At 44.9% G+C, this 23,637-nt stretch overlaps 1 protein-coding gene across 4 annotated transcripts in view; it reads right to left on the bottom strand.

Moving 5' to 3' along the window:
- The window catches only part of Garnl3 (GTPase activating Rap/RanGAP domain-like 3), a 114,356-nt gene extending 93,443 nt beyond the window's left edge, over positions 1 to 20,913 (bottom strand). For 2 of the 4 annotated variants that reach the window (XR_001175245.1, XM_013021324.1), the window contains exon 1: positions 4,578 to 5,112. Coding sequence is in view for 3 of the 4 variants with exons in the window: in XM_013021324.1 (XP_012876778.1) it covers positions 4,578 to 4,724 (147 nt within the window). In the remaining variant the exon portion in view is untranslated. Of the gene's footprint in view, positions 1 to 4,577; positions 5,113 to 5,620; positions 5,919 to 20,770 lie in introns of those variants that run through there. The other 2 variants (XM_013021323.1, XM_013021325.1) reach the window with 2 other exon arrangements.
- Positions 20,914 to 23,637: the final 2,724 nt, after the last annotated feature.

The following is a 23,637-nucleotide window of genomic DNA, read 5'->3' as shown; positions in this document are numbered from 1 at the left end:
TTCAACAAATAGTGCTGGGAAAGTGGGATGTGTGATGCAAGAGAATTAAGGTGGAAGGTAACTTACACATGGACAGCAAGGAGTTAACTCAAAAAACGTTAAGTATGAATCAGAAACATAGGCATGAAGGCTAAAACAATAAAACTCCTACAAGAGAAGGGGACTGGAGAGAGAGGCGATGTGCAATCAGGGGGGCTGCTCTGTAGGGAGGAGAACAGAACAGCCTGGCAGGGGAAATCAGATGGGCCAGAGAGAAGCAGAATAGAGCTGGATGCCTTTCCTGCCACAGGAGGCCCAGCGGGACATCGTGCGCCTCATTCCTTCCTGCAAGACTCACCAGATCCTTCTAGAAAAGGACTTCAGAACTAGACTGACTGCATCTCTCTTCCTCAAAATGAAGCAAGCTCTGGTTCAAAGGCAGGGAGCCCAGCTGAGGTCGGGGAGGGTCACAGCCTGGGGACACAAAAATGGAGGCAGTTGTTTTCTGAAGTCAGCTCCATGGAAACAGATAAGCTGGCTGGTTTTCCTCTCTCTCTCTCTCTCTCTCTCTCTCTCTCTCTCTGTGCCTAGCATGCTGCCTGCCACACTGCCTTCAGAAAACACTTGTTGAAAGGAGGCTAAGGAGCTCTGCCATTAAGCTACAGAGATCTGGGGTTCTCAGTTCTTATTCTCCAAATTTACACCCAACTGGTACTTAGGGAATTTCATTTTTCTGCCTTTGCTACTATGGTGAATGGCCAAGCTTAGTTCTGCACAAGGACTTATGGCTAATGGGTCTAAAGCCAACATTTATGTTAAATTTAAATTTTTCTAGAATCTTAGGTATTCTGTGAAGTTTGAGTTCTGGGATCCCAGCAATTTTCAACACTTCAGGTAAAGAGAGGTTACTTTGTCAATGCACAGGACCCACAAATTGATTTTTAATTTCCTAGTACAGTTGGCTCTCTATGGCCTGGGCTCCATGTCAGCTGACTCAGCCAACTGTGTACTGAAAACATTTGGAAAAGTATGTCTATACTGAACATGTGCAGACTGTTTTTTGTCATTATTTCCTAACATACAGTGTCACCACAGTTCCATCTCATTTACATTGACTTAGGTATCATAAATAATTGAGGTGCTTTACTGTATACAGAGGATGTATAGGCTATATGCAAATATGTCATCCTCAGATGTCACCACCCAAGGAGGGTCCTGAACAAACCCCCACGAATACCAAGATTGTCTATTCTGTATATTTCAGAGGTGAGTGAAAATATCACTTCCCTTTTAAAACAGAGTCATGATTTCAAGAGATTCTTAGCAAAACCAGAGCTCTGCTCATTTCATTTTTCTCAGTCATTCCAACCAACAGTGCATGTGTCATTTTTAACATGGTAAAACTAGAAACCACCTCATTTTACAAAATGAGGGAAATGGTTACAAAGATAAACATTTATCATCAAGTTGGGTGATAAATGCACAGAGTAAAATGGTAAACCCAAGACTACATAGTTTAGGGTATATAAAACATAGTTAAGCTAGGCACTGGTGGCTCATGCCTGTAATCTTAGCTACTCAGGAGACTGAGATTTTAGGATTGCAGTTCAAAGCCAGCCTGGGCAGGAAAATCTGTGAAACTCTTATCTCCTAATAACCACCAAAACCCGGAAGTGGCGCTGTTGTTCAAAGTGGTAGAGCACTAGCCTTGAGCTGAAGAGCTCAGAGACAGCACCCAGGCCCATAATTCAAGCCCCACAACAAACAAAACCAAAACCAAAAACATAGTTAAGTGAATAAAGAGGAATGCAAAATTAAATGTATAATTTCATTATGACCATGTGAAAAAGAGGTTTTTAGCTATAAAGATGTGAAGATGCCAAAAGGAGCTAAAAATACTTGATGCAAATTGGTGAGGCTGTTCATAGGAAGTCAGTGCTAGGTTTGGACTTGGGGCCTCATGTTTGCTTAGCTTACTTGCTCAGCTGTACCACTTGAGCCAAATCTCCAGCCTTGTTTTTTGGTGGTTATATTGGATCTGGAGTCTTTTCTGCCACAAGCCTCCAGATCTGTTTCCTGAATAGCTGGGGTTATAGGAATAAGTCACTGGCACTTGTCAAACATTTTAATATATTTAAATTTTACTTTATAAACTATAAACTCTCAACACACACACACACACACACATACATACACACACACATATACACACACGACTCTAGAGGAAAATCTTGAAGATGGAAGGGGAAGGGAAGTGAGGAATTTATGGTAGTAAGCTGCCTGATTAGATCAGAGGGAACTGATGGTGGATCCAATTCTTTAAGGCAGAAGGCCTTCAAGAGTAGTTTTTGGAACAGAAGCAGCAGCAGTCTAGAAATTTGTTAGAAATCCATATTGTGGGCTAATTATTGACTTTGAAATTCTGGATCTGGGGGAGTAGGTGGGCATAGTAACCTTTCATGTGTGTGTGTGTTGGTACTGAGCCTTGGGTGCTGTCCCTTAGCTTTTTCACTCAAGATGTACTCTACCACTTAAGCCACAGTTCCACTTCCAGATTTGGATGGTTAATTGAAGATAAGGGTCTCATGGACTTTCTTGCCTGGGCTGGCTTTGAACTTCAATCCTCAGATCTCAGCTTTCTGAGTAGCTAGGATTACAGGCATGAGACACTTGTGCCCAGCAGCAATCTGTGCTGTGAGAAGCCCTCCAGTTAACTGTGATGGCTGCGTGAGTTTATGATCCACTGCTCTCTAACTTGGTGAAAACTCATTCTGATATTCTGTGAGCCCATGTCTCCAGAGTTCACTTTTATACTCATGTTATATCTCTAAATACTACAACTGCTGATTACAAGAGCTCCATATTACTTTGGGCCAAGTTCAAAGTCTTCACATGACAGTGGAAGTCCTCCTTTTGCAACTGATTTTCATCTCACTATTACAGCTGGTGAACATGGATGTGTATGTGTGAGGTACTTTTAAGTCCATTGTCTCAGTCCTTACAACAACCCTTCAGGGAAGATAATATTAATGTCTTGGCCTATGGGTGAGAAAATTAAGACTGAAAGAAGTTTAAGATCATCACACTAGTGAATGATGAGACAAGGATGATGTCAGAGCACAAGCTCTTAAGTATCACCAGGGTGCCGAGAAGTGAAGCAACTTATGTGGCATGGAAGCAAGTCATGGAGCTGAGCTGTGAACCCAGGTCTGTCTGATTTCAAAGCCTATTTGCTCTGTAACTAGTAAGCTCTGCTGTCTCAGTCTCTGTGAGGCAGGACCATTTGCTCACTGCTGTTGGAACACATCATTGCCAAGAATCATGCTGTTTGCCCATATCTACTGTCTATTCTCTACCATCCACCCACAACCTACAGCGTTCCACAAGGCCTTCCAAGCTACTTCCTGAGATCACTGGCTAGAACAGGTCGCTCCCTCTCTTCATGCTCTGTGTGTGTCTCCCCCTCTGTTCTCCAGATCCCCCTCAGAGTTAGTCATGCACATGCTCCTTGAGGAGAGGCAGTGTCACCAGGGACCAACACAGAAGAGGCACTGACTCAGTCAATCAATGTGTCTTTTATGTGGCTCAAACTCATTCTTTAGATATTGTATCTTATCTACTCGATTGCTCCTTAGGAACAAGAATGAACTCTTAACCTATTTTATATTTTCAAGAAAACTAAAATAAAAAAATGGAAACTCAGACCTGGGCTGGGTTCCCAATCAAGTCCATAATATTCATTTGAATTAAAGTTGAATGCTATTGGTACACAACTCTGGTATAAATTTTTTTACTATTGAAACCTTGTAATAATGTAGCTTTTATTAATGGGGGAAAATTGGGCCCCATACTAATGGATACAAGCAACTCATTAAAAAATAGAAATATTAATGCCCTTAAGTGGTATATAATAATAAATAGACTTTATGAGTACATTTTCCTGAAATTTGTTCAATTTCCATGCAAGTAAAAAGAACAGTCACAGTTCTGTCTCTTAAAAATTAATTGTACCTTTGTTAATGAAAACACACTTAAAAATCATACCACAAATTCCAATCTCCCTTCTTAGGAAAATATAGATATTTTCATTCCAAATATCTTTATCTATTACAGTTGTTTATTTAGTCCAACCACTATGATTTTAACAGAAAAAGGAGATCTCAAAAATATTCTAACTCCTTGTCACATATCCAGAAAGCAAAGGTATAGATGATCAGAATAAGTATTTCAATATTTAAATCTTGAAAATTAGATCTATAAACTTTGAGGCAAAAGATAATATAAAAATGAAATACTACCTTTCTTAATTTCTAAATTAATTTATTTAATTCTGTCTACCGTGAATAGAGAAAAAAATTACCAAGCCAAAACATATTTTTTTAGTAAGCTGGAAGATACGAGATTAAACTATATAACAATAGAAACAAATAAAGATGATCAAATTATCATAGCCTTTCAACAGATATTTATTCCAATTGAATCCTCACACTGTACTCACATGCTCTAACAGTACACATAACAAAAGATCTGATGAGCTTTGGCAATCGTCTCTAAAGCTAAATCAATGTACCACCACTGAACAGACAGCAGAAACTTACCAGCTCCACAGATCCATAATGTTTCCTACTGAAATCCCCACGTCTACAGCCTAGGTCTTCCGAGACAGAGCTGGAACAAAAATGCTTCATCAGTATGATACATAGCGATCTGGCCACAAACCTGCAAAAACCGACTACCATTTGCATACAGGGCTGCTGTGGACCAGGCTTACAGTGCCCGGCTGCTCACTGCAGGGGAGCCTCCTTGCAACAGACACAGTCCCCAGCAGCCATTGCAGAGCCTGGCTTTCATGGAGCCCTCAGTCAAAAGAAAAATGCCAGAGTCATCCCTGGAAGTATATGCAATGATTGAATTAAATATTTAGTCATTTGCAATCAATTGAAATTTCCAAGGCTACTGGTGGTTTATAATTTCATTTCTATAATACCAAAGGGAATGGAAGCCTGCAGTAACTTGAGGCAAGGCACAAAGCTGCTAAACCAGATCTTGTAATTATCTTTTGCTTAAGAGAGTTTCTTTGTCCCAAATATGCGACATAAAAATATCCAGCGTCATTTAATGATATATTTTAAGGAGAAGACAGAACTCCAAAATCCCCATAGGCCCTGCTTCCTGCCCCCATCTTAACATTTTCTTGTGTGCCAATATTTTAAAAGACCAGGACTAACAGACTAGCTAAAAAAAAATCTATCAGCCGAGCATATTTTTTTAATATAGCAGCAGCTAATACTTTCCACCCTCTGCTCCCTCCCCACCTAAACAGGCTTAATTCAGATAAGAAAACTCACATGCGTTGTTAAAGAGCAATTAGAACAGGCAAAATTGTTACTGTGTTTGCATCTGGAATGCACAGCTACATCCTCAAAAGGCACATTTCTTATTGGCTAGTTTGTATATTTAAGACCCCAAGCAATATTCATGAAGCCAACAGAGATCCACAAAACACGTTTAGATAAGTTTGGTTCTAATATGCCATGCAATCAACTCTAATAAAACAGCAAAGAAAACTGCACAGGAATTACATGTTTCTTATATTAAAAATATTTGAAATAGAACATGCAGAGACAGGTGCACTCAGTACCTTTTCATCCTTCCTTACAAAGTAGCTACATTTTCTACATTACGGCCCTCTGCACGTTCAGAAAGAGACTGACTGTGATGTTTAGCATCCACAGAACTGACTCTCTCCCAGGACGCTGTTTGATAGGCTCCAAGAAAGACAGCATGGGAGAAATGTGATTAGAGAGTCTAATGGTATTCTGCCTCCACCATTTCAGAGAGATGGCTGAATTAATCTTATAGGAGAGATTTAACCTTTTGTCCTCCTCATTCCCTTGGCTGAAAACATGTAGCAAACCAATGAAGATAGTTTGGAAGGGGCTCCTGGATCTCACCTGGGTAACCTCCCTGTTTCTCCTAGTGAAATGATTTTCTTCCCAAATCAAATGTCCAAAACAGAATTTAAAAACTGCCCTCCATGTTCTAGCCTGGTCTTTTAAATTCAGCCCCTCTGCTCAATTTGAAACCCTCCTGGAGGCACTGCCATTCCCTCGTTTCAGTGCTAAGATCCTTCCACAGAGGCCCGAGACACCAACAGATGATGGCTTCCCACAAGAGGAGTACCTGTGCCTGGACAGAGGCTGGGCAGAGTGGACGCTCTGTCTGCCCAGACCTTACCCCATGGCTGGGTTCAGCCAGGCTCTTGATGCCATCAATGCTGGCCGCAGTTCAGATCTGAAGGCTGGAGACAGGGAAAGGGAAGGCTCTGGCCCCTGACTGAACTGCTCTCCACATCTCAGAGGGGACTCTAAATATGGTACCACCAGTCAGAAGCAAGTGCCAACACGACAGCCCTCTATTTGCAGATCAACCACCTCCCTAGACACCTCAGAGGGAAAACAGTATGCCGTGAAAACAACTGAAAAGGCCCCTGAATGAGAATGCCTGCTGCCCTCTCCCCTCTGATCTAATTTCAGCCAGTACTGTGCAGAGAGAGCTTGCTGCTGGCTCCCACCATTGCATTTCTTGGGCTGCAAAAGCCCTCCCTCCAGAGATCCAGTGCAAGTGGGGAGTGGGGTGGTCCGGGGCTCCATACGGAGCTTCTTCTTCCAATCCATGTCTAGTCCACTGCCTGACACAGAGGGAAAGTATAACAAATGCTGTTCATCAATGCACGTGCCCATCTGCCAGGTCCCCTAAGCTCATGTCTGACAGCATCCATTGGAAGAACCAGGGCAGGCTGCCTGCTGGCGTCCTCCCTGTCCAGCCACTGGTCTCTAGTTGTTCCATATAGGTAGGCCTGGCCATGAGTAATCCTAGCACTATTGGATTATCTTTACTGGTAACTCTGACTTAACTGAGCCTTAGCTAAGACAACATGTACAGAACATGCCCTGGGAGGCCACCCAGATGGACAGACTCTTAAGACCCCCAGGCAGACAGAGCTTCAAGGAGGAAGAAACCTGGGTCTCTGCATGACCATGTGGAAGACCGTTTCAGAGAATCACAGATGACAAGTTACTTATAGCTGAACTCAAAAGAAAGGCGGTGTCTGGTCTGGTGCAATTACAGCACCTACCTAAAATACCTGGCACAAGGTCAGTGGTCAGGAAGGAGCTGTCAAGGAACCTGGAAAAGTGGTCCTCTATATTACAAAGCAGTAAAATTGTTGATGAAAGTCACACCTGCCATATCTTCCATGGCTGTAGTCCTTAGGAAAGGGGCCAGACAGAAACAGAGTGAAGGCCTGTATTAGTTCCTATTGGCTAATCTTCCCAAGGTCTGGGTTTTTGTTGCTGCTGCTTTTACAAAGAAGAGAGAAGCTATGGTGAAGGCTAAATGGGATTCGAACAAAGATCGATGAGAATGGAGAGCCTCCAGGGACCAAGGGCCCCAAGGAATCGAGAAACCCCAAACAAGAATGACGTGTTCTGACTGTTGACGTGCAGACAGTGTGATCTGGTACTTCTTCTCTATCTGGGAAAAATTCCCTGGAATAATTAAGTTGTGGTGTCTTCCCTCTTCATACTGATGAACAGAGGGATTCGGAGGACCAAGAGAGGTGGAATCATAACAGGAAAAAAAGCCCTGGTCTTAAATGACCACATGGCCAACTAGAAATTCCCTCCACGGGTTGAGCTATGAGTGAGAAATAACTGGCATTGTTTGAAGTCACTAAGATTCAAGGTTTATCTGTTACAACCACTCTCCATAGGGACCAGAAGGTACTGTGAGAACCGCTTCCACAGGAGGGGCTGTCAGGGTGCCTGGAGCAGGATGTAACTCCACAGGGATATAATGGTGTCAGAAGATGGCAGGCCAAGGCTCAAGCCAGCCCACTCTGCCTGTTGTGAAACAGCGTACCACTGTTTATGATGTCTGTGGCTGCTTTTGCACTGTTCTACTTGATGGGTGCCTACAGACATTTGACAGCCCACAAACCGCAAGTGATCTGACTGGCTGTGTGTGGGGGGTGGGGGGGGCAGGGAGGTTATTCTTTTTGAGACAGAGTCCTGCTATGTAGCTCAGGCTGGGCCTCCAACCTGCAAGCATCCTGCTTGGCCTCCCCAGTGCTGGGGTTACAGGCAGGCTCCAAGATTCCTAGCTTATGCTTGTGCTTTGTAGAAAAGAAATGATTGTTCTCAGTGTGGAGAGTGGGTCTCTGGCCTACTTGTAATGGATTTGTTGGTGAAAATACTCTCACATAACACAGTGGTGATTTTCAGACTTTTGACTCCATCACACTGGCTGAGGGAGCCTTGTAAGAATGCGGGTTCCTGACTGCCCCCTCTAAGGGACATCTGTGGTCCCCACCAGCAGCCAGGGAATTCTGATGCAGGTGGCCTGCATATGATGCTCTGAAAAATACTGCTCTTCCAGATGGCTCCGGAATCCCCAAGGAACCCGTAAGCCTCCCTGCAGCGCTTGTGTAAGGAAGAAGGAGGCCTTAAGTCCTCGGGTGCTGTCGCTGGCAGACGCCCAGTGTCCTCCTTTAGACCATGGCTTCAGCCATCAGTGCGGGTTCTTAGCCACATCTCCCAGCTATGGCTGAAAACACCACCAACTTCATTTGATTAGAAAGAAGCGAAATCCTAAGCATAATGTCTAGTACATGGAAACGACTAGGGTTAGCTTTGGATTACAGTTCCTAGTATTAATATGATTTCCTCTCATGTTTTTTCAGAGAGAGGTAGGAGGAGAGGGGAGTATAGAATAAATAACTACTAACTTTCTGGGGTTTAGAACGCCCCTTCTCCCTCCTACAACAGTAAGGACGACCAGGGACCAAGCGGCAGGCTTCCTGGCACAGAGCTTCCAGAAACTTCAGTGTCACCTCTCCTCCTACGGGTGTTGGTCTAGCGGGATGACCTCACCTAGAAAACACTCAGGACCCACCGTTGCCATGACAGGAAGAGAGACAGTAAAATCTGGCAAGATTGCAGCGCCCAAAGCAGGCAGGTGCCGGCGGGAACTGGGAGCTTCCAGCTCCCCACTTGCCATGCGGTCCAGGCTCTAAATAGAAACCTTCTGGTTTAGCAAATTAATGTGTGAGGATGTTAGCTCATGCTTTGCAAGCACGCACAGAGCGGAAGACCTCCGTGTTAAATCTCTACATATGGCCTAGGACGGAAACAAAGTGTCCCAGCTCTAGGCAGAGGCTGGACAAATTGCCATGATATAAGTCAGCTTCCTGGAAAGCAGGATAACACCCTCTAAAAGTCAAAGCTCTTGAACCCGATTCAGAAAACAAGGGAATCAGGCAGTCCCTACCTGGAAGCCCAACTCAGTGATTTGGGCCTTCCCCCAGCTGGCCTGGGACCAAGGTGGACCTTCACAACTGGCCAGACCCCACCAGCAAGGCCTCAATGACTTTGCCCTAGTGGAAGGGTGAAGGGCAGCGGTGGCAATGAGGATTCTTCCAGGAGCAGCAGAGAGAACTGAGAGAGGAACCAGGAATCTGAAGCCTATCCCAGGGACCCAGTGTTAAGGGCCCAGCAGTGCCCCAGGCCCGGCAAGCAGGTGGCAGGAGATAGATGGAAGGGATCCTCCATGGAAGGCCAGAAAGCTTTGTAACTGCACATTTGCCTGACTCCAGGTTGCGAATTGGAGGGAGTCCAGGCTGTGCTAGCAGCAAGCACAGAAGAGCTAGCGCCACATAAAAGACTAGTTGTCTTGCCTTCTGATGAGGTATTAAGTGACACCAAAAAACAGAGATGTAACCCAACATTAATTTCCAATGATGACACGGAGGAATTCTGTTCTCTTTGGAAGGCATGGAAGACACTAGAAAGTTGGAAGGAAGCAGGAAGATTTCTAGCATGAAGGATCCAGGAAACCACAGCCCTTCAATTCTTAGAACTCTCCAGACAGCTCTCTGTCTCCCTGCTGTGTTTCAAGGGACACATTTTGCTTAGCCTTCCTTAGCAAGATGCACTAACCACAAAGTGTTCAGACAGTGCTGGATTGGAGCTTCAGCCTTGCCACTCACTGCCTCTGTGACCCAGTGGGAACCCATTTCCTTATCTGTAACATGCATGGATCTCAGTGCCTGTCATCATAGATTGCTCAATAAATAACTGCCAATAAATTAATCAGGAACAAATGCTTACCTCTGCTCTCCTTTGCTCCCAGTCCAGGTGTGCCCACCCCTCTCCTATCCCTGCCCCACCCTCCCCTCTCCTTATATATTCTGACTGCCTGCGGGTGCACTAGATGTTAGCTTTGCCATTGGTCAGTTATCTCTCTCATTTTAGGCCTCTTCTCTCTAACATTATGCATTACATTTCTCCCATGGCAATCATGTGCCCACTAGGTTTGTGAGGAAGTGCTGGTTCTCTTGATAGGTTAGTGGTCTACAGTGTCCCCTGCAAGGTTTCCTTCACTAATGAGTCTACTAGATCCCAGGAATAGCTGCTCTAATATAAGAAGTGGTGATCATTGCAAACTGCAGAGGTGGAGTAGACTGCTTCTACCATGCACAAGGGAATGGAAAAAGGCAGTTGCTTATCAAACCAAACATGCAGTTACGGTGGTAATTGGTCAGAGAAATGAAAACATTATGCCACAAAAAACCTGTGTAAAAATGTTCATAGCGGGTTTATATTCATAATAGGCCAAACTGGAAGCAATCCAGGTGTTCTATCAAATGCCAAGAATTAAACACTCACACTATGGACTGCTACTCAGCAATCAAAAAGAACACACAACTGCTGTCCATAGCCATGTGGACACCATCTCCAGAGAACAACACTAAGTGCAGACTGACCCCCCCAAAGGCTACATCCAATAGGCATCCACTTACATAACACTCTTGAGATGGCAAATGATAGCAGGAAGGGGCTCTGGAGGTCATAATGGGGCAAGAGGAAGAGCCCTGTGGGGATGGAGCTGGTGCGCTGCTTGTCTGTGCTGGTGGACACGTAATCTACAGATGAGATCAAACTGCATGAAAACTGGGGAAACTGAAATAAGATTGGTGAATCCTTTCAGAGTCCATTTCCCGGTTGGAAGACTGCACTGTAGTTAAAAAAAGAACCCCTGAAAGGTATGTAGACTCTTCCTTCCTATAGTCCTCACCTGTCTTTTGCTTGTGGCACTGACTCAAGGGCCCTGGCTTGCTAGTGTCCTGTCACTCCAGCTATGCCTAAACTCTTCTCTGTGTTATTTCTTATAACTACATATGAATCCATGGTTATGTCAAAATAGAAAATTTAATTAAAAGCCAGGTACAGTAATGTACACCTAGAGTCACAGATACTTGGGAGATTGAGGCAGGAAGATTACTTGAGCCCAGGAGTTCTAGGCCAGGCTGGGTAACATAATAAGACTGTCTCAAAAATGATCTTAAGGGCTGGGAAGGTGGCTCAGTGGTAGAGCGCTTGCCTTGCATGCATGAGGCCCTGGGTTCGATTCCTCAGCACCACATAAGCAAAAAGGAAAAAGCCGGAAGTGGCGCTGTGGCTCAAGTGGTAGAGCGCTAGCCTTGAGTTGAAGAGCTGAGGGACAGTGCCCAGGCCCAGAGTTCAGGCCCCACGACCGGACCCCCCAAAAAATGATCTTAAGTTTAAATAAAAAGTCTATGTTGCTGGGTGCTACTTGGCTCACACTTATAATCCTAGCTATTCAGTAGGCTGAAATCTGGAGGATTGTGGTTTGAAGCCAACTTGGGCAGAAAGTCTGTGAGGTTTAATCCCTATAATAATCCGCAAATAGCAGAGCTGGAAGAATGGCTCAAGTAGTGAAGTGCCATCTGAGCAAGCAAGCTGAGTGAGTGCAAGGCCCTGAGTTCAGTCCCCAGGACCACCCAGAAAAAGTCTACATCTGAGTCAAAACTCTTTTAGTCATTCAATGAGCAGCTACTGAGCATCTACAAGGAGCCAGGCAGTATGCCAGGTGTTGAACCTGAGACACGCAGTTTCTGACCTCATAGAGAGCACAGAGAATATGAAAAAGTCTGCAGGACTTCTCAGGAATAAAAAGATAAAGTACACCTATCCACAGCAAGGCTGGTCAATTGTATAGCAGCATTTCCAATACCCACGAAATCTGAGTCCATACTTTCCCACCATCTGGACACCCAGGAGGCATCACCTAAAGAAAAGTGGAAGTCTCACTCCTGCCCCCCTCCTTCCCAACTCTTCTACTTTCCTGCTAGGTTAGGTGTGCAAGGCTTTGCAACCCAGTGTCGTTTGCTTTGGGAAGCACTGCTCCCACGGGATCTGTAAATGCAGGACCAAAAAGGGTTAAATAGAAATGTGCTGTCCGGTGCTACACATGTCCCTTAACCACCTGAGCTCAACTTTTTTGGGGAAATCCCTCCAAAGCCTGTCTCCCCAGGTTCTAGAAGTTCTCACAGATGGTTCCTAACTGTACGCGGACACATTAGCTGGGGGACCACCGAAGTGTGTATGGTGTTTGGAGCTGAGCTGGTTTAGATACACAGGCTGGAAGATCCCTCGGGACCTAATGACACAGAACCTGCATCCTAATCAGACCCACCAGGCATGCTGAACACTGACATCTGAGAGGCACTGATTCTACACGTCAGTTCTCAAACTCAACTCCAGATCAGAATCACTCAGACTCTTTTCTAGTTTGGGTTAAGAAAGGTTTCAAAGCTGCGTACAGTGGCTCAGGCCTATTATCTCCAATACTTGGGAAGCTAAGAATGTGAGGATCATGGTTTGAGGATAGCCTGGGAAGAAAAATCTGGGGAATGGCTAGGAGCAATGTGCACACCTGTCATCCCACATGATAGGGGATGCACAATGGCTGGCTATTGTGATCCACACCAGTCATTCCAGTGACACAGGGAAGCACAAGTAGGGGGAGGACAGTCTAGGTCAGCCTGGGTATAAAAGGAGACACTATTTCAAAATTAACCAGTGCAGAACTGGAGCTGGCAGAGTAGCTCCAGTGGCAGCATACCTGCTTAGCACGCATGAGGCCCTGAGTTCAAATAACAGTACATCCACAAAAAAAAGAGGTATTTCATAACAAATGATACCAAATGAAGTAATGATCAGCACGATGTCTCCCTGCCATTTTCAGTCACCATGTGCTCATATGTCTACTATCTACACACTCAGAAATGCTATGCTGCACTGCTCAGCACGCCTTGGTTTCCCATAGACGAACCCCAGCACACATATCTTCCTGTCACTAGCTTCTTTGGTAGAGCAACATGCTCTGATGTTTGTGCCTGGTGACACCTATAGCCCTCATTCACTACCACATGGACAGTGTCCCCATGGTTCCTCTGTTCTTGGATATTCCTTTGGTTTCTAACTTGTATAGTTATTTAGCTGTTAGCAGTACTGAGGTTTGAACTTAGGGCATTGCACTTGGTAGGCAAATATTCTACTAAAACCATGCCTCTAGCTCTTTTTGCATTAGTTAGTTTTTGGATAGGTTCTCTCCCTTTTGCTCGGAGCTAGCCTTAAGACAGCAAACTTCCTACCTCTTCCTTCCACATAGCTGGTATTACAGGTACACACCATCATGTCCAGCTTACTGGTTGAAAACTGAGGTTTTAACTTTTTTCTTGGGCCGGCCTTGAACTATGATCTTCTTGATTTCTGCCTCTAGAGTAGCTGGGATTACAAACATGAACTACCATGCTTGGCCTCAATTTTAAAACAATGCTATCATAAACACCCTGTTAAGTGTTCCATTGAGTAATTGCCTTCCCTAAGGAACTGGAAGTAAACAATAGGCTCAGGCCTATTGTGCATTGCTCCTTTCCCCATCTAGGAACAAATTTGGGTTCCAATTTACTTTTCTCTAAGCAGTTCATGCATTCTGTTTGCGCCATAGCTAACTAGCCCTCGGTACTGTCAGGAATTAGTGTTCGCCAGTGTGAAGGGTGCCTCCTGGAGGTATGATTCAAATGTATATTCCCCTGACAGATCAAGGGACAGCCTCTCTCATGCCTACCGGCCATTTGGTCTTTCTTTTCTATGACCTGCCTCTTTCAAATCCTATGTCCATCCCCTTTTAGTTTCCTTTTCTTTCTTCTTTTTTTTTTTCCAGTCCTGGCTCTTGAACTCAGGGCCTGGGCACTGTCCCTGAGCTTCTTTTGCTCAAGGCTAGTGCTTTATCACTTGAGCTACAATGCCATTTCTGTCTTTTTCTGTGTGTGTGGTACTGAGGAATTAAACCCAGGGCTTCATGCATGCTAGGCAAGCACTCTACCACTACGCCACATTCCCAGGCCCCCTTTTTAGTTTCTTATTGGTATTTTTGTCCTAATAAATTTGTAGGATTTATATATTCTCAACACCAACACTTTTTTTGGTTAATCCAAGAAGTTTTCTTCCAGAGTTCTTGGTATCTTTGAGCACGTAGAAAATCCTAATGTTCCTCTTTTCAATCTTTTCCACTAAGGACTTCATTTTGACTTGCAAAGTTCTTTACCACCATGTCATAAATATAATCTCACTTGTTCCCTGCAAAAGCTTTCATGTTTGCTTTATGACTTTTTTCACCCAATTATGTACATGCCTCATCCCCACTGCAGACCTCTCTGCTTGCATCTTCAGGGTAGGATCTGTGCACCTGTAATTTCAACAAAAATATCCTTCCTAGCCCCGCCCCCGCCCCCGCCCCCGCCCCCATCAGCGCTCCTGCCACAGCCAGCTCAGGAGCGCGGGCGCGGGCTGGCTCCCTTCTCACCTCTGATGCCAATGACAGGCATTTCCTCGACAGAGTTCCAGGAAGCCATCCCATCTCTGCCTCCTTCACAAGCTAGGGAGAGACTTCTAGGAACTTCCAGGTCTAGAGATCGAGGCAGAATTCAACTTATTATTTGTGCCAGGGTATCCTCCATTGGGTACTTAAAAAAAATCACTCTCCAACTTCTCACCCACAACTAGTGATAAGAAGAAATGCACTATGCCCTAAGGCCCTCCAAGTCATCCTGCTGAATAAGTTTTTTTTTTTCTTTTACTATAACAAGTTGAAATCCATCACGTTTGATTTCCACCAGCTGGTCCTGTAGCCACACCCTTTCATTTTCCCCTAATTTCCTCACCATCGCTAAGACACCCCCGGCCACCTGTCTAGTCTGGCTCCACACCCCCTCCTCCAGGCCTCCAGCCACACTGCCTTCCTGTCTCTCTCTTCATCTTGCTGTGCATCTCACCATAGGCCCCAAGTATGTCCTCTCCAAAGTTCTCCTTCCTTTCCCTAAGATTAGGAATCCAAAAGGGATTTGACTGACACCTGCTTCCCATCAGAACAGAAGTCTCATTCTTTCTAGTCAAGGCTGAATCTGTAGTGTCTGACCTAATGCCTGCACACAGGTAGCTCTTAAGAGGGTTTTGTTGAATGAGGGAGCGAGCGAGCAAGACGGCCAACTCTTTGGAGTCACAGAAAATAAAGTTTACTGTACAGGAAAGTCCTTCAAATTCCTCAGAGCCATCATGTCCTCTAGGTTTCTTCTTTTGTTTGCTGGGTCTTTTTGTTATTATTATTATTTTTTTGTTGATCATGGGGCTTGAACTCTGGGCCTGGGCGCTGTCCCTGAGCTCTTCAGCTCAAGGCTAGCACTCTACCACTTGTGCCACAGCACCACTCCTGTTTGCTGTGTTTTGAACTCAAGGTCCTGTGCTTGCTAAGCAGATGCTCTATCACTTGACCCATACATACCCACATTTTGAGTTTTTTAAAAAATAGGATCCTGTACTTTTCCCCAGAGCTTGCCATGGACAGTGATCCTCCACCTGATGGCAACCTGCACAGCTGGGATTACAGGTGTGAGCCACCTCACCTGGCCTAGATGTCTTCTTCTTCACAGAAGTGGCACAGGAGAGTGAGGCACTGAGCATGTGCCTCAGGAAGGGACAGGACAAAATCAATACATAGACCACCAAATGCTCTTTCTGTAGGTCAGGCCTGGAGAGACAATCCCTGGGCACATTCCACTGACGGCTGAGGGGAACTTCACTGTAAAGCAGTCATGAAATTTTGTTTTTGAGTCAGACGGAAATACTGCAGGTGTTGTCTCTGGTTAATCTCAAGAAGATGATTTCAATCCAATGCCAGGAACAAGAACAAACAGAGAAAATGCTGTGGGAGCCATGTCAGTGAACATGCAGCATAGCTCACTAGCTGACAGTGCCCAGTGAAGCTGGCCTTTGGTAAGTGTATAGATTGGTGCCCTTCAATAAACAGGTGACACACTTAAGGGTCTCCTGACATGAGAACTTGATTGATGGCAGCTGTCAAAGCACATCCAGCCATTCTCTTCAGATCCCTGCATTGTATTCTATGTAAAGTATAGCTCAGCAAGAAAAATCTAAGACATCACACACATGGAGATAACATAAAACGAAACCAAAATGTTCAGAGAACTTCCATGTGCACAGAGATTGCCTGATATTTATTAAACTCTATCTAAACCCATCAATAATTTACTCCTAGCTCTTTGGCAAGAAGTACCAGCCTTAGTGCTGAAAACTGTAAACTAGTGCTTGATGGATGAATTAATTCCACAAATACTGGTAGTCATGGCACCTTCCTGTGGGGCCCAATGAGAAGAAGCTCATGAAGCACTTGCTGGTGTCTGGTCTGAGCACAATAAATACTGAAACGAGGGGCACTGGGCATCTTCACTCCTCATCAGCATGCTGCACACCTGAACAGCCACACAGAGAAGAAAAAAATCCCTTGGAAAACCAAAAAGCTAGCATTTGCTATAGTCTAAAATTTTCTCACTTTGGGTACATAGTTGTCAAGGAAGAAAATCTTTTCTTCTACCCTCTTAATTCCTGCACTTGAACCCTGCAAATATAACTGACAAAAGACATGTTAACCTGTTAAAGGAATACAAATCCTGTGTGTGTGTGTGTGTGTGTGTGTGTGTGTGTGTGTGTGCGCGCGCGCGCGCGTGTGCACATGCCAGTCCTGGGGCTTGAACTCAGAGCTGGGGCACTGTCCCTGATGATTTTTTTTTTCTCTCAATGCTAGTACTCTACCACTTGAGCCACAGCTCTATGTCTGGCTTTTTAGTGGTTATCTGGGAATAATAGTCTCACAGACTTGTCTGCCTGAGCTGGCTTCAAAACATGATCCTCAGATCTCAGCTTCCTGAGTAGCTAAGATTACAGGTATATACCACCAATGCCCAGGTTCTATTTTTAACTTTACATGTTTGGAGGATCCTCAGAAGATAAATGGAAATCCACATGGGGTTTATATGCTACTTTCACACGAAGGGTGATAAATTATGGGGAAGCCAGCAAATAGGAAGGGGCGGTGCTTCTGTTTACATGGCACAAATTATGGAAAGGTGAATCTGGGGCGACTAATGGCATACAAGGGCTGCTTGCAAGGTTTGTCTGGCAGAGTCACCTGCTGCTTTTTCTGTCTTCAGAGGAAACAGTCATTCTCCTGGTGTGGGAGAGGGGAGGAGCGTCCCTCATGCCGTTCAGTAGACAGGGGTGGGGTTAGGGAGGGGCCGAACTTCCTTGTTTCTTTGTCCTCAATTGCCTTCAGCTTAAAACAAACCTTAAGCTAAAGTGGCGTGCTGGGATCCTTTCATAGGTAGTACCGACACGTGAAAAAATTAGTCTTAAACATACAAATGAATGCTGTGGAACTGAAGGAATCTCACCTTGAGATAACCCAGGAGAGGGAGAAGGTCCTGGGCTACATTTTAGATAATTTCTCTGTTAGATCTAAGTCTGTGGACTAGTTGGAATCTACTCCACACTGGCCCTGGCACTAATTTCCTCTAGGCACACTTGGCGAGCCTATGCTACCAGAAAAACACTGACTTTTTCATGGTGTTTTTTTTTTTTTTTTGTCGGTCTTGGGGCCTGAACTCTGGGCCTGGGCACTGTCCCTCAGCTCTTCGGCTCAAGGTAAGCACTCTACCACTTGAGCCACAGCGCCCCTTCTGTTTTTTGGTGGGGTTTATTGGAGATAAGAGTCTCTTGGACTTTCCTGTCCTGGTTGGCTTTGAACCATGATCCTCAGATCTCAGCCTCCTGAGTAGCTAGGATTACAGGTGTGAGCCACAGGTGCCTGGCTCATAGTGTTTTTAAGGTCGAACTATATTTTTGAAAGATTTCCTAAAATGTTTGCTCCCTGAGCAGCTCTGACTCTGGAAGAGTCTCTTTTTTTAGGCCCAAGACAGGAACACAAACTCAGCACCTGATGCTATGGCTCATTGGCTAGTGGTCTACTAACTGAGCCAGGCCTCCAACCCCATGACAGTGTCTCCTAAGCAAGGGAAATCATGAAACTCAGGGTACTCTGGGGTGATGAGAGGAGATGGCTCTTTAGAAAGAAGACTAATAGATAAACTGAGAGAACAGAAATAGAGGAGGCAATGATATTAAAACTAAGAACATGTTAACCAACAGAAAGAACAATCAGCTTGTGTCCAAGGCCAAAGTAGGGTTCACAGAAATGTGTCAACTCAGGTGAATTTAGGGCAGGACAGGGCCTTCTGCTTGTTAAAAGCACTGATTACAAAGCACCAGTCTCTGATGACTATTTATAGCATGCCCTTACAGAGTGCTGTGCTGTACAGAGAGTGAGGAGAGAACACAAGTGGGTTGCTGGTCCTTGTGGAATACAAAATTGGAAAGCACTGAAGACTCAAATAGTCAAAGGACTACCATTCTTAGTAATGGTGAGAGAGAGAGAGAGAGAGAGAGGGAGAGGGAGCCCGCGAGAGAGCAAACAGTATACCTGGAGGTTATTCCTGTAGGGCCTCAACAGAGACCAGAACATCAGAAAGGGGCCAAGATGTCCTTGCAGACAGTGAGTCTATCTTCCACCTGCTTTTAGGTCACACAGAGCAACAAGCAAGCCTTCTTCATGTGCCTCAGAGTCCACCCGCACATCACCCTGAATTCCACATTGCCTTGAAGAATGATGATCCCTTTGCTCTGTCTGCAATTCAGGTCACCTCCCTCCCTGAGGCCCTCACTGCTCTGCATCAAACCTCTAGCTTGGGTTTTCTTCCCAGTCCAACAACTGGTGGACATACGTACATGGACACGCAAGCAGCTCCCTAAACACAGTAAGTCCCAAAGCAGACCCACTCCTGACTATTAACAAGTCTGCCGCTCTTTCCAGCCTCTCAACGTTACAATCATCTCCTAAGCCCTCTCATGTCAACAGCTAACCATCCACCAGGCTCCCTCCACAGAATCATATTTGAAGCTGCAAGGTTGTATCTGTGCATCTGCATTTCCCTCTTCTAAGGATGACACATTCACTTGTTTCAAAACGATGCTGCCTCTGCCTGCCCTCAGCCCCCATTTCCTCTCCTCACGGGAAACCTGGATTGCTTCCTGTGTATCCTCTAGAGACGGTGTATGCACTCACAAAGGAGAACTGTGTGTTCACCTTCCCCCTTTCCTTATGCAAACACCAGTTATCCCCCTGTATCTACAGGCTCCACATCTGCAGATTCAACCAGCCATGGATCAAAAATACATTTAAAAATTGCATCTGTGCTGAGCACATACAGACTTTTTTCCTTGCCAGTATTCCCTAAATGGTATAATAACTACCAGAAGCACACGTACGTTGTATTAGGTAGTATAAGTAACCATAAGATGATGTGGGCAGATATGTGTAGGCTATTTACAAACTATATTGTTTTATGTAATCCATGGATTTCAATATCTGCAGGGGTTAAGGGTCCTGGAACCCATCCCCCATGACAGTGGGAATAACTGTACTTGTGTCTTAGTGTCTTTCTAAGGAAATATCACTACCAAAAACCTCCTGCATTCTTTCTTATGGCTACATAGTATTCTATTTGTGTAGTTATATCATATTTTATATACTCAAGCCATTGAATTAAATGGTTTTCAATATTTGCTACAGTTGTAATCCTGCAATGTATAACCCTGCACACTCCACTTTGCCCATGAGCCTATATGCAGAATCTCACAACATCTTTCAGTGTCCTGCTCCTTCTTTCCATTTCCACTGTTTTAGGCACACCTTCCTTGTTGTAGAAGACATCCAGCTGGCATCTCTGCTTGATTACTCTTAACTTACACCTAACAAATATTTAGTCAGCACTTTCTATGTGTGAAGGACTCTATTGATAAAGATGGGAAAGAACAAGGAAACACAAAGAAAGCAAAGCTAAGAGCAGATCTGCCTTCCAAATCCACCTGTCTCACAACTGTTGGAACTCTGAATGGTTACCAACAAATCAACCCTTCTTTCTCTGGAATCAGTTAAGAATTAAGGATGGTAGACACTAAATAAACAGTCTGGAAAAAAGCATACATTTCCTTACTATCAGTGTTTTTGTTGTTGTTGTTGTTGTTGGCAAAGAGTCTGAGTCTACAGCCAAATGAACTTTCTATTCCTTCCTCCAAGTTCAAATGTTGGAGCAAGCCTCTTTGTGGGACAGCGGGGTCTGGGAGGGGCAGACTGCTGCCTGGCGGTGGCTAGGGGAACTGCTGTCCCGCGACAGTCTATCAAGGGTAAGGCATTTTCTCTTGCATGCCAGTACGCTGACAGAGAAGGCATTCTGTAAACATTTCCCAAATCATAACTTGATAAGTGGCTGGCTGCCTGGGACATGGAAGTCCTTAGGACAGGCACTGAATTTGATTTGCTCATCTTGACACAGGGTCTGTCCAGAGTAGGTACTTAGTGAATATTGTTAAATAGATGGCTAAGACATCAGCAAGGGAAATACCACCACCACTACCACCCCCGAGCTGAGAGGCTGCTTCTTTTACTTACTTACAGGTTGACCTGGGACTCTAGTTCAGGGTCTTTTGTTGGCCACGTCTGAAGGGGCTGGATGCCAAAGGAGAGAGATGACTTGGCTTTCCACAGAAGGGTCTGTGCCATCTGACTCCCACAGGACCCTTTGGTGAGCGGCTCCATCAGTGGGCCTGGAGGCTGGGGCACTGTGCTGAAGCAGAAGGAAGTGGGAGAGATGCTGAGAACCGGATAAGCAGGCAGGCCCACCACAGCCCGACCTGGTACCCTCCCCAAGGGCAGCCTCTTTGTAAGCACTGAGGAGACACTAAGGCTCTTCTGAGTCCCAGGTGCCCACTGAGGCAGCACTACAACCAGCCTGCAGAGTGGTGCTCAGGAGCATGGAGCAGGCACGGGCCCAGCTCAGTTCAAGTCCCATGATACCCCTTCAACAATGAGTTACACCACCCACAGAGCCAAGATAGCGGGATCTTGTTATCATTTCAGTATGGTTTGCATGGGTCCCTGTGTTGAGATTTAATCCCTTTTTTTAAGGTATCAAGAAGGTGAAAATTAAGCCAACTCTGGTGTTTAGAGGCAGGACCTTGGGAAGGGTATCAGGATTCAATGAAGTCATTATGGGTTGGCCCTCATGATTGAATCCCAGTGGCTTTACTAGAAGAGAGTGTGAAGAGAGTGTGTGCTCACATGCAGACTCAAATACATAACACACACACACACACACACACACACACACACACACACACACACACACGGCTCAGCCAGCAAGGTCATTACCATATAACCCCTTACCCTTTGGATCAGAACTGTGAGCCACAAAAATCTATTTTCTTTTACAAACTTATCCATCCTCCAGTGTTTTGTGATCATAATGAAAAGGTGGGCTAATATAGGTTTAAAGGTACAATGATGATTTAAATATAAGAAAAAAAGGCAGTAATGAGTCAGTAAGGGAAGCTATGTCAAGAACTTCTGGAGGTGGGATTTAATAGTCATCACTGTGATTGTCCCACAATACTTGGTTCATCTAATTTCCAGCTAAAATATTCCAGGACTGACAACACGGGAGACAAAAAGGATACAGCCGCATCTAATATAAACAGCAAATGCTTTCTGAGTGGGAAATTGGCTTATTCATGAAATCAATTAAGAAATGAATTCTTGAGACCCTACTGCTCTTTCTTGGCTCACATAGTGAGGAAGGTGGGAAGAGAAGAAGGTGGGAAAGGAGGGTTTGCAGTATTGTTAGGCAGGAGGCATTCCTGCTCCTTCAATTGGAGTGATTTTCCAAGCCAATTAGCAATGTCTAGCAATGTCCTCACTCACTTCTACCTTACGTGACAGACAAGCAACCAACAAAATCCTGTTACTTGGAAGTGGAAAAATAAAAATAAAAAGTGGCAACACATCGTGAAGGATAACTTGCATCCATCTTCTCAAGTTTTGGACACTCATTTTTTTTTTTGTTTTTTTTTGTTTTGGTAGGTCATGGAGCTTAAACATTGGGCCTAGGTGCTGGCCCTCAGCTCTTTAGCTCAAGGCTAGTACTCTACCATTTGAGCCACAGAGCCACTTCCAGTTTTCTGATGGTTACTTGGAGATTAGAGTCTAATGGACTTTCCTGCCGGGGCTGGCTTTGAACCACAGTCCTCAAATCTCAGCCTCCTCAGTAGCTAGGATTACAGGCGTGAGGCACCAGCCCCCGGCTAGACACTCAAGTTTGGTTCAGAATAAACTGTTTTCTTATTTCCTTAAAAAAAAAATCGTGCCAGGCACTAGTGGCTCATGCCTGTAATCCAAGCTACTCTGTAGGTTAAGATCTGAGGACTGTAGATTGAAGCCAGTCTGGGCAGGAAAGTCCATGACATTCTTATCTGCAATTAAGCAGCAAAAAACCCTGAGTTCAAGCCTTAGGACAAAAACATAAATAGCTATCTTAGATAACAGCTGATCAAGAGGTGCTCTTTTGCAATGTTTGTTTGTTTGTTTTTAAAAGACTATGACCAGGCTAGAGAGAAGGCCAAGTGGGTCAGGGCTGGTCAGGGCAGTACCATCTGCAGAGGGAGCTGCCCTGCTGAGGCTGGATGCCACAGGAAGTGATGCTACCACAATATGTGTTTGGCATTGACAGGCAGTGCCCACTCCAAGCTGCTCTAGGAATGCCACGCAGGCCCAGGACTCTCCTCTCTTGCTAGGTACCTCCCCTTGGGGTTCCTCTTAGTAAGTAATAACTCAGCTCTTCCCATCACTCTCTCTGGGCCCTACATGCCACCTGCTGTTTGCCTGACTTAGACTTGTAACCAGTCATCCCCTACGCTGGCTTCAGGCTGCTTACCTTTGCAGCAAGTAGACATTAAAGCTCTGTCTTCTACCTGAGACAAAAAGGGCAAGTGGCTATTGTGATAGGTGAGCCAAGGTTCCTTACTCAGTGCCACCGAACCTCGGTGTTACCAGAGTTTACTGCTGCCCCAGCACCAAAACAGCAAAAACAATAACAAAATAGGGCTCAGGCTAGAGATAAATTTTCTTCTGAACCTTAGAGACTTTTAATTACAAAGATCATATTTGCATGCAAAAAGACTTATTGAGAAAGTATTCTCAAGACCCCAATAAGGGAGAAGAGAAAGAGCAGCGATCTGCAATGAGCCAAGAAAGGCTTCAGGTTGAGGCTAAGCCTTGTGAAGGCCAGCTTTACTCTGATGGATGTGCTGTCAGCTTGGTGACCGCTTGCCACAGGTAACACCGAACAACTGACAGGCAGGCGGTGCAAAGCAAGCTGTGTTAAGTGTGCATAATTTTGTTAAAATACAGATTTTGTTTCAACATCTAAGTGTTAGCTCTTTTGCCCTTTCTACTATTTAATTTTATCTGCTTACCACAACTCTAGAG

This window comes from Dipodomys ordii, unplaced genomic scaffold, assembly GCF_000151885.1.
Source record: "Dipodomys ordii isolate 6190 unplaced genomic scaffold, Dord_2.0 Scaffold55, whole genome shotgun sequence".
In the NCBI taxonomy this organism is placed as follows: Eukaryota; Metazoa; Chordata; class Mammalia; order Rodentia; family Heteromyidae; genus Dipodomys; species Dipodomys ordii.
Note: the sequence above shows the minus strand (reverse complement) of the source record. Positions and strands in the feature narration are given on the sequence as shown.